General features: G+C 43.2%; 1 protein-coding gene across 4 annotated transcripts in view; it reads right to left on the reverse strand.

Moving 5' to 3' along the window:
* The window catches only part of Znf608 (zinc finger protein 608), a 110,584-nt gene that overhangs the window by 96,421 nt on the left and 2,737 nt on the right, over positions 1 to 11,426 (reverse strand). For 3 of the 4 annotated variants that reach the window (XM_031365707.1, XM_031365710.1, XM_031365713.1), the window contains exon 2: positions 9,202 to 10,286. In XM_031365707.1, coding sequence (XP_031221567.1) covers positions 9,202 to 10,095 — 894 coding nt within the window. In that variant the 5' untranslated portion in view covers positions 10,096 to 10,286. Of the gene's footprint in view, positions 1 to 9,201; positions 10,287 to 11,409; positions 11,419 to 11,426 lie in introns of all 4 variants that reach the window. The other variant, XM_031365709.1, reaches the window with a different exon arrangement.

The raw sequence follows: 11,426 nt of genomic DNA on the forward strand, positions 1-11,426 counted from the left end.
TTTTGCAAAACTTAAACATTTGCAGTACATTCTGGGAAATCTTGAAAGGTGGCTGGAGGGGACTCCTAACTGAAGGAGTCCTCTTGTTTTACTATATCTCAGATATGAGAGTGGAGAAAGAGATGAGACCCATGAAGTCATTTCTAATAGTCGGTAACTCTTCCTCTTCGCGTAAATCCAAGGACTCAAGAAATAAATAAATAAATAAATATTGAAGGGCATTAATTTGTTTCTAGATGTGTGCGTGTAAGTAAAACAGCAGTCATAATGTGGAAATTTCAGTCACATTTTACAACTAATTGGAAGCAGATTAGAATTCCGCCTCAGGGGAACGTTGTCAGACTAGAAGCTGGAGCAAATGAAGAAAGAGGTGAAGGCGTCCTGAAGAGCTGACAGATTTACTGTGCTCAGGGCCAGAAACGGGTCCCTGGCTTCAAGGAGGGTGAGTCCCTGAAGCCCAGGAGCAAGCAGCGCGCCCCTAGGAGCCCAGGCCACGCCCCCAGGGAACCAGGCAGGTCTCTGGTCCCCATCACACACAAAAACTGCACACTGACCTGCACACTGACACACGGGTCAGGGCCCAAGTCCAAGGAAGAGAGCCTTTCTTTACCAGGTGGGGGAGGGGAGGAAAAGTGGAAGCAGCTAGTGAGGGCCGATAGAGCCATGAAGTAATGGAAACAGCTGCTGGCTTTCGACTTCAGTGTCTGGCATCTGCTTCGCCATGACGGAAAAGGCTGGGGGAAGGCTTTGGGCAAGGAATGTAAATGAAGACAATTGCCCAAACAGAGCTGGATGCATGCAGGCATGGGGGTTGGGGGGTGGAGGGAGACCAATTGCTCCCTTGTGAAATCATGTTGCTCCCTTTGGGCAGCCCCAGCCAGCACACAGGAGAGAGTTAGTTCATATTCTACCTTCCAGCAGTTCAGAGATCTGGGAATGCTCAGAGCTTCTCCATCAGTTACCAAGCCGTCAGTTTGTCTGGTTGACCGGGTGGCCACCATTCATCTGCACTCTGCTCAACCTCCACACAGCTTCACACCGAGTTAAAATGAACTACCCTCTCTTTCACTCCCTGGGATTTTTTTTTTTTCATTTCCTTTTTAAATCACCACTGCTTGCTTTTGAACTAGGTCAAGGGTCAGGTTCTATTTGCTGATGCCTGTTTTCTCCTTTGCTTCCCAGACTCCGTCCTAATTTCATTTCCATCACAAAAGAACTGGAACCAGGGAACACAGAGCTAAGTGCCATTGTGCGGATCACGAGCCCATACGGAAAGCCCAGATTTGATAGCGTTATCCATGTAACTGTGGTGAGCCACATGCAAATAAACAGTTCACCGTGAAGAATGAAAACCCAAGGTTTCAGGCCTTCCAAGTCAAACATTATTGTTTTTAATATGAGCTATCCATAAAATCGGTGAAGGAGATGACAGGAAATTTAAAAGTAAGCCGGTCTGGCTGAGCACAGTTTGAAAAAGGAAAGGAAGGGGGTGGAGAGGAGGAGAGAGGAATGTTCTGCAACCCCCCCCCCCTCCTATTTTCAGTGAAGAATGATCTAAACTGTAAAAATCTGCACAGGAATACAAACAGTGATTTTACGCTAGCGGAATTCAGAGGTGCAGGATGGCAGACCTAACCAAAGGGCAGTCCTCCAACACAGGCTGCTAACCTAACGAGGAACAACTTGGACATGACCTTTGAACCCTCAGTGACTAATGTGAAGGACGCAGAGGTGCACGGGAAGCAAGTGTCCTGAAAGCCAGATGTGCTTTCCAACCAAACCACGAGTTTTCTTTAATCAAAGGGGCAAGCAGTGACTTCCAGGAGTTTGCGAAAGTGTGACCAACTGGAACTTTTGTTGTCTGTTGCTAATTGAAGCATATAAAAGAGTCCATTTCTTAAAACATGTTACACTTTTTTAAAAAAATAAATAAATAAATAAATTTACTGCCACATGGCAAAAACCAGAATCAAGCTCACTGGTAGAAGATCACTACAGCTAAAGACTACCCTATTGTTTCAAATTGTCAAGCGAAGGCAGTAAAATTGCTACCAGGTCTCCTTAAGTTACCCTTCAATAAAAAGAACCCATCGGGGAAATAAGAGGAAAAAAAAACATCAAAAACCTTAAAAGTCCCTTTAAGTAAAATTATACGTCTGTGGCACCATGCCATCTGCTCTCTGGTTAACATAATAAGCCCATTCTCAACCCTAAATACGTGCTTTCTAAGGCCGTTATGAACGTCACAAAAATATAATCGATATGTTTTTATTTACCCCTAAACTGGGTTGCCTACATTCATAAAGCATTATTGGGATATACCTAAATGTACATTTTTCTTAGGGTTCTGGCAGACACTGAAGAGTCCCAGGACAAAGAAAGCTAGGTGGCTGAGAGTCGTGGTGAATAATAATCAGACTGGGTCCGGATGACCAGATGGGAGAGAAGAGAGAGATGCTTTGAAAAAGCCAGCAGTGATGTCTGTTCACCATTTCAAACCCAATTGTCCTACTCAAAACACCCTACCCATTGAGTTCTCCATCAGAGCTAGAGCGCAGATGTTAAATTTTCACTTAGCTTCCCTGGGGGTGAAGGACTCCTTCTTAAATATCTGATGAGATTCCTAGAGTTCAAGGCCCACTGGCCTACACAAGACTCAAGCATTTGCTTTGTGGTCACTTTAGTCCTTGAAGAAGAATCCGTATCTCTTCTACTACATTCCCAAAGGTGTTTCTAAGCAAAATTCAGCAGGCATGTAACATCCAGCTTCCAGAACATAGTGCAGCCTCATCATCTTGAATTTCCCTGAAGCTCTCAAAATAACATTGCAAACAGCCCAACTGCTGGTCAGACAGCTAAGAGTGCTTTTAACAACCTTTCATTCAGTTGCAATGGCTTTGTTACAGTTGCCAAAACCTTTAGCTTGAATTGAGAAGTTGTTACAGAAAGCAGTCACTAGTGAAATTTCAGTGGGGAGACAGAATTGGACCCAGAAGGAAGGACCACTTCTCTCTGTCTCTTTCTCTCTGTCTCTGTCTGTCTCTTTCTCTGTGTCTCTCTAGCAGAGCGAAATGTAAAATTAGTGGTGCTTTCATTTAATTTAAAAATACATTTATTTATTTATTTATTTATTTATTTATTTATTTATTTAGTGCAACTGCCCTTGGGCATGGGTGTGTGCCCCTGCCACAGGGCACATGAAGAAAGGGTCAGAGGACAAATTACAAGAGTTGGTTTTCTCTTTCTTCAGTGTGGGTCCTAAGGAACAAATTTGGGTCCTTAGGTTTGGTGACTTCTCCTTTGAGCCAACTCAAAACCTTGGTTTGTTGTTCTTGTTTGTTAGTTTGTTTGCTTTCTGTTTTAAGAATAGAGTTCACACCACACAAGACTACCAATCCACCATCTATGTATGCAATTCCATCATTTAGACTCTCGGACCTCTCTAAAAGACCCCTTACCAGGCTCCAATACAATCGCTACATTATTTACTCTGTGACTACCCAAGGCATTACTGAAACAGACTTCACCTGTTCCCTATCCCTCCCATATTCAATGACCCAGAATCAGGCATGTATAATTCACTGGTAACAATCCTAGCAAAGAAATGATATTCCGCTGTGCAGTTGCTGCCAAGGGTAGCCCAATGTTGCCTTCGTTCTAGTTTCTCCTTGACAGAAGAATGCTCGACAGGTGACTTAGAAATAAACTGTTTAGTATCCAAGCTACACCCTTGATGTTCAGATCGCTGGCAAGCTGAGAGCGCTGGCAATCAAAACTATGTTGTGTTACAGTAATTACTAGGACAAACTTCCCAATGCTTAATATTAGAGAATGGAAGAGTATGATCCCTCCACCTCTTCTACACCTCTAGAGTGTGTTCAACGTGGCAATTATCTTCGTTCAAGCAGCAGAGTTTAAATTGCATTGAAACTCAATTATACCCATGACTTTTTAAAACATACACTTCAAAAGGCAGGTTTCACCACACTCAAATCACTGAGCAAAATCTCTTTCCCAGCTTATAAAAAAAGAGATTTTTATCCCCCTCCCACGAGACATCTTCATATACAAAACTGACTTCCCTAAAGCTTTGGATCTACTCTTTTCTCTTTTTTTTTTTCTTTTTTCCTTTTTGGTCCTGTGAATGCAGAAGGAAGGCTGAGCAATGTTGAAAGAAAAAGAGGGTGCCCACCTGATTTTAAAACAAACAAACAAACGCTTTAACCTGCCACTTCTCTCAAATGTCATTACCAACAGCCTCAACTGCCACCACCTTCAAAGAGCAGAATAGATACTTCTTAACCAAAACACTTTTACGTTGCTACTCTTAGGTAGTAAATTTATGATTTAAGTGCTTGTAGCTTTCCAATTATCAAGGGCCTCTTAGGATGAGCAAGAATGCATTATGTACTAATGACCACAACCAGGGGTCCCTTCTCCACTCCTTTGTCAGAAGGCAAGCAGATACTCCCCTGCAGCTTCACCATTAACATGTCTGTTTCCTGTCAGCCCACTCAGAGATAATGTCATTTATCTCAGGAAGGCACAAGCCCAGTCATTAGCTTCAATAAAAGACTTCAAACAAAGGCCGGATAATGTTTTACCCAGGGTTCCCACTGAACCCAGAACCACGAATACGTGTCTCTCAGAGCCAAATATTCAAAAGTTATCCTTAAAGAAGTGTGTTGTTGTTTCTCAAGGATTCTAGAAGGTGGCTCTGAATGAGAGTGTGACCCGTGTATAGTAAACACTAGTGCCCAGCACGATCACACAAAATTAGTTTAATGAAGAGCGATGACCAGGGTTAACCCTGGGGAGCCTCTCCCCTGGAGCCTCCAGGAGGAAAATTGACAGGATCATTTAGATCTTTGAAACCCTGAACCCCTCATTGTGAGGGCCTGTAGAAACAGAATAACCCTTAGGAAGTAAGTGGCCAATGGCTGAGCTTTTGGAAATCCTCCAAAAAAGAGAAAAAAGTGGAACTGGTTAAAAGAAACGTGGGAACACGTGTTTTCACAGTGGTGTGTGTATTACTGCAATTTCAACTTTCTATGAAGTACCAGGTGGATTTTTTTTTAAAATTAAAAAAAAGCACAGACATCGTCAAAATTGGGGCAAATCTCAGCCATTCATTCAATCCCTGTGTTTCATGCTGGAAACGAAGAACAGATGGTACTTTCCCTGTTGTTTGAGTCTGGTTATTGAACACCTCCGTGGCTAGGGAGATTTCTGCTTAGCACTTTCGGCATTCACTCAATTTACTAACTAAAAAAGTGCTGCTTAGGAAAAAAAATAAATCTTTATAACACACTAATTAAAACCATCTTGCACCCAAGCAGTTTTACCTGAAGAGCATATTCTTAACCTTAAGACATTTGGACACCCACCCCCTCCCCCTGCCCTCCCCGCCCCCCATAGTGTTATGGGCTATTTGCCAAGTTGTTAAAGTAGCTGAGCATTATCTTTTTAGCTCAATCTGGAGCAATTGTGTATACTTTCAGGGTTTTTTTTTTCCTCCAACAAACCTAACAGATTCAACTCAGAACTCAGTGATGGAACCGATCACACCAATACTCCAAGATTCATGTGTTCTCACAGACACCTCTGGACAGCCCCTCTGTCACTCTCCCAGGATGTCTATTGAACCAGACCGGAAGGAGGATCGGTGTTGACAGGAAGCCACCTTTAGCTAAATCCATATGTAACTTTGAAAACAGCACCCTGTCCACCCTCAGTTGTTTCATTAAAGCAAGTGACCTTCCTGCCCTTTCATTCCTCCATAGATCAAATGCACTCCCTAATTCACAGGACACACTATATTATGGGAGTGGGGGATGTAGCCACGAAAGTCATTAATCAAAATATGTTCTTAAACTGCTCACACTCACTTAGAGAATGTGTCAGGATTCCCTAGTGACATGTGAAAAAAAAAAAGGCTTCTACAAGAGAATAAAACAAAATGAATGATATCTTATTATAGACAGGTCCATTTATAGACACCATCTTTGGAAGACAAGGCCTATGGAAATGAAATGGAAAGAGTTTATTTATTACAGAAATAAACCCTTCATGGAATACATACTGCATAGAATCCTAAGACACAACTATCTGACTTTCATTTATATCTGTTTAAGTATCAGTTGTTTTTAGGACTGTTTTTTTTTTCTTGTATGTCTCTTAGTATTCTAGTGATTAAATAATCCCACTGATTGTAAAAGTACTTAATAGAACTTTTTAAACCAGCCCAATAGTCCCTTCTCTGATAAATCTAAACTGTAAGACAAATGAAGACAGATATGCAAACAGCTTCAATGCAGAACCATTCTGCTTTGAGAGGCAGGAGGAAGGTGGAGAGGCAGGTTCTGACAACCAAAAGCCAACTCATCAAGCCTACTTAGGGAGACGTGTCACTGGTGGCTTAACCACAAAACGGGCTATAGAAACACAGCTCCAACATCTTGGAATTATGGTGTGTTTTGATTTTTTTTTTCACGTATTAAGGGAGTGGCAAATTTTACAACATACTTGTGGTTTCCACATAAAGGAGCCAGAACACTCATTGATTTAATTAGGTTTCACAAGGTCCAATTTATCATGCTTTACATGACTCTGTGTAGTGAAGAAACAGAATAAACAGACCAAAAATAGACATTTAAGCATGCTGTGAAAATTAACCAGTGACAGCAAGTCTTATGAATCTCCTTTAACCTTCCAACCAAAAAAAAAAAAAAATCAAAAAAACCAAAACCTTGTTCTCCCCTTACAAAAGACAACGTGTTTACTCTGAAGGTACTCACTCCTCAGTAACCTGGTTCTTCAAGGATGTTAAACTTACAACCTATGTTTCTTTAAAAAACTTCTTTAAAGATTCCTCAGATGTAAGGCATGTTTTCAAGTGAAGTGCCCCACTGAGTTCTTGCTTCCTAAACAGGCATCCTCCGGCCATTGTATGTTTTAAAACAAAGCCTTATTTGACATAACCAATAGTTATTGGAATCAGGCTTCCTTCTCTGAGTGATACCATGCCAGGGAGTTGTCATCTCTGAGAGATGAGGATGGATGGATTATGAAGTCATTTGGGGGATGGGGAGGGCAGTGTTTAAGGAACAATGTTTAAGATCCCAAGGCAACCCCTCAGCTTGACAAGAGTGGCTAACACTGCAGGTTCCAGGCCCCTGAAAGCATCTTAAAGTGATTTCTGGGCCAACTCTGGTGGCTGAGATTGGGGCATAGCTTCCACACTGCAGGGCATGGTCCTCTCTCTTCCCTCCCCCACCGCCAAATCCATCCCCCCCAACCCCCAGCGTGACTTGTTTGCTCTTCACTTATGGAATTCCTATGATGCCGTTTATACTGCTCTGCCTGAAGACACACTGCATGCATGTGCATAATCCAGCCCCTCCATTCTTCAGACACTTCCCTCTGTGACTGGGAAGCCAAAGGAACACAAACTGGAGAACCGACACCACACACTAATCTCAGTTGCCATGACAGCAGCCTTTGAGATCCTGAAATGTTCCGATCGCCAGCTAAACAAAATTGTTGAATGTGAACATTTGGCTGGAAGATTAAAAGGCTAAGGGGAATGCAAAAGGCCAGAACCTCCCACATTCCCAGCAGCCAGTGGATCCAATCAAATAGCTCTGACTCCTTAACCACAGCATTGTGAGCACTGGATTAGGGCAATTCATCCAGATAGTTAAAGCAGATTAAAGCTGCAATTTGAAGACTATTGGCAACAAAAGTAAATGCCCCACTGTACTAAGTAATAAGAAGATTTCAAAATGTCTTTTAGTAGAAATTATGTGAAACCACACATTTAAAGTAAGAAGCAAAGCCCGAGATTTTTTTTTAAGTTGATTTAAATTCATCCACGTAAATGGCTAAGAGGATTTGGATTCCAAAAGCAATCAGTAGCCTTTTGCAAGTTTGACAGTGTTGCCTACACCTTTCTCTGCCTCCATCAAAGTTTACAATCAGAACTTTATTCCTATGTTTGTTCCAACTTTAATTCTGAGCACCCATAGTTGGAAATTTAAAAGAATCAGAGAACTGTGAATTATTTCATGCAGAAGTAATTCTCAGGAAACTTCTTAGCACCATTCCAGCCAGAAAGGGGGGGAAAAAACACATCACATAATAAGCATAGTTAGAAGAAATCACATTACAACAACCGCCTGATAGAAACACTGCATGCTACAACTTGTGGAATGAGTCTAAAGATTAATTTCACAGAAACACCACTCTCGCCTCCCAACAAATGAGCCTGATGGACACATACCCGTCAGTTTGTTCCCAGACATTACCCCAAAGCAACTGCATCCCAGACAAGCAAAACCCAGGCCTCCATGCCTAAGCAAGGTAACACTGGGACAGGTTTTCCAGTACAGACTTTAAGACAATGACCAAGAAGGGCGCAAGGGTCCAAATGGCCCAAATCAAGCATTGTTAAGCCAACAGTTGGCTTCACTGCTGTCCCGATGGCACCCTTGGTCGGATCCTCACATTTCAGGAACACAAGCCAAATGTGCTTTCCAATTCTTACTTACTAATCTTCTAGCTATCCAGGCAACCTAAATACAGTCTCATTGCTCTAGCTGCAATAGGTGAGAGAGCAAAGGTAGATATTGTCTCCACAGTCACCAAACCGGCACAGTTTGACTACATAGTTACAAAGTCAACGATCAATACTCGCACCCTAGAGTACATCCTTTGACAGAACTATTTGGGGGGAAAGTAACAGAACAATGAGTGTCAATAAACCTACACACTCCTTTCCACAGAGGGAACTAGAACCCTGTTCCTAAAGACACACGGTTAACAAGAACCCAGACGACAATTCTCTTTAGGGAAGAAACCAGGACGAAACTCAAAAAGCTAGTGCCGCAGCAGGTTTTCTGGTCAAAGCACACACGGACAACTTACTGGCTGCCCAGGAGCTCTTACAAGGAAATAGGCACTTGGACCATCCAGAGGCTCCCGCCCTAGGACCTTTCACACGCTGGCACCACCAGCAGCAGAAGCAGCAGAAGCAAGAGCCAAACACTGCACTCGGGATAGCATCCTTAAAGGATGAACGTCATAGAAATCTCACAGAGAACCCGAAAGCACTAGGAAGTGTGAGACACCCCCAGGCACATCCCACAGCCCCAAACAAATGCACACAGAGTGGGGGCACACAAGAAGGCGATCGTATCCTACCTTCTCGGTTTTTAGTTTCTTAATTCGCCTATGGCTCTCCTCCTCCTCCTCTTCCTTCTTGACCAGCATAGAGTTTCCCATGAGCGTTGAATCCGGAGCAGTTTTGCTAACTTCCCCTGCAGCCCCGACGCTGCCACTCCCAGCGCCCCCACAGTGAAAGGGGCTCGCGCCACTTCCATTGCTCTTGGCCCCAAAGCCATAGAGGTGACCACCGGAGGGGGCCTGGCCTCCGCCGCCATTCTGCAGCAAGTCGTGCTTGTCTTTCCGGGATCTCGCAGCATCCTTATCCCGCTTGGCGCCTCTGCTGCTGTGGCTTTTCCCTGGCTTCTCTTCCTTGCTTTTCCCACAGGAGCCTGCCCCCGCGGTGGCAGCCGAGGTCCCGGTGCTGGTACCGTTGCTGTTTGGGTTGCCGCCGCCGCCGCCGCTCACACTTTGACCCAGCGCTGAATTCATGCCAGTAGCCTCTCCAGGGCGCCCTTGGACTTCCTGCCTCTTGCCAGTGCTGCTGATCTCGGGAATTCCATACAAGGCAGCAGAAGGCAGAGATTTATTAGCATCCTTAGAAGTTTTAGCCCTTTTCACTTTTGATTTGCTGGTCTCTTTGTGTGAATTACCCTGGGGAGCGGAGGGCTGAACAGAAGCAAATTTTAGGCCATCAGCTAAGGCTGAGGTAGAACAGGTCCCATTGGAGGCCGGACCTCCACAATCCTTAGTGTTGTTGGTAGTGGTGTTGGTGGAATTATTCATCTCAAATTTCTGTCTGTCTTTTTCCAAATCGGCGTCCAAATCAATGATTAAATTTCCAACCCCGATTTCCCAATCATCGCCACTATCATAAGTATCAACTGTATTTGGATCCACACCTTTTCCTGCAGTCGAAACGTTCACGGACATCCTGAAGATGAGCTCTCGAGATTAAAAATCCGATGAACTTTCCTTGAAAGATGAGGGGACATTCGTTTAGCTCCTCTGGGTTTTCTCGTAAAGAAAAAAAAATTTATTTCTTCCAATTTTCCTCTTCTTGTTCCTGCCCCCCAAAAATGTATCCAGGGATCTCACTCCCTTCACTCCAGGTCCACCTTCTCCTGTGGAAGGGGGAAAAAACAGTCGAATATTTCTTGTCTGGGTATTACCGAAATAGAAAACCATTAATACTGGGGAGTTAGTAAGAGGCACAGGGAAGGACAGGGAGGAGGGGGCTCATTATTGTCTCCACAGTCCAATACCATGTTTAAAGGAAAACAGGCAGGCTTGAAAAGCAGCCCCCTGGCAACAAGCATCTTACAGTAGCTAAAACGAAAATCCCTCTAAACAGCAGGGGGATAGCCAGTTCCTTAAACGCATTAAAATATCTCCAAGGATCTGATTCAAGCCCAGAAAGGTTTTTGTGGCTTTTTTTTTTTTTAAAGTTGAACATTTTTATTTTTGCCTGGCACATGTGCTATTTCAGCCCCAAGAAAAGATCCTGGACATTCATACAAGAAAAACACCCTGTTAAACATCTCCTTAACATGGCCTGGGTCTTGCAATGTAAAAACAAAAACAAAAAACAAAACAAAAACAAACAAACAAAAAAAAACCCCAAGCCCTCAAAGTTCTCTAGGACTAGTGTTCAAAATGATGTCACTAAGTTTTCCTTATTTCTAATTTTAATACTTCTTCTTATAAATTGTCTAGATCATCAAGGTTTTGTTCTCTCCACAAGAAACAGAAAAACAGCAGTAGTTCCCCTCTCACACACACCTACCACCCCCTTCCCCAAGAGCTACACATTCTTTATGAAATATGCACAGACCTCTTTAAGAGTCTTTTTCTCAGTAAAACGATAGTGTGAGGGGAAAAGGTTAAAGATCTGCCTTTTGAGGAGAAAAAAGAAAAAGAAAAATCCATCTAAATAATTTTGCCATACCCCTGGGTCACAGAACTGCTCAGTCTGTTAAATATGGTGCTACAGACTGTAGGGAAACTGATTAAGACATACACTTTAAGTGATCTGCGCCAAGGTGGCCTCAGTGACCACAAATGAGTGTGTGTTTGACAAAGAGCAGTTAAAACAGGTTTTAAAGGGATCAGCCCCCCTTTTAACAGTTGATTGTCAAGAAAATAAATAAATACACAGAGAGAGAGAGGGAGAGAGAGAGAGAAAGAGAGACAGACAGACAGAGAGGGGGGGACACAGAGACACGCAGAAAGAGAGAGAGTGCTTACCTTTAAATCCTTTATCA

This window comes from Mastomys coucha, unplaced genomic scaffold, assembly GCF_008632895.1.
Source record: "Mastomys coucha isolate ucsf_1 unplaced genomic scaffold, UCSF_Mcou_1 pScaffold13, whole genome shotgun sequence".
In the NCBI taxonomy this organism is placed as follows: Eukaryota; Metazoa; Chordata; class Mammalia; order Rodentia; family Muridae; genus Mastomys; species Mastomys coucha.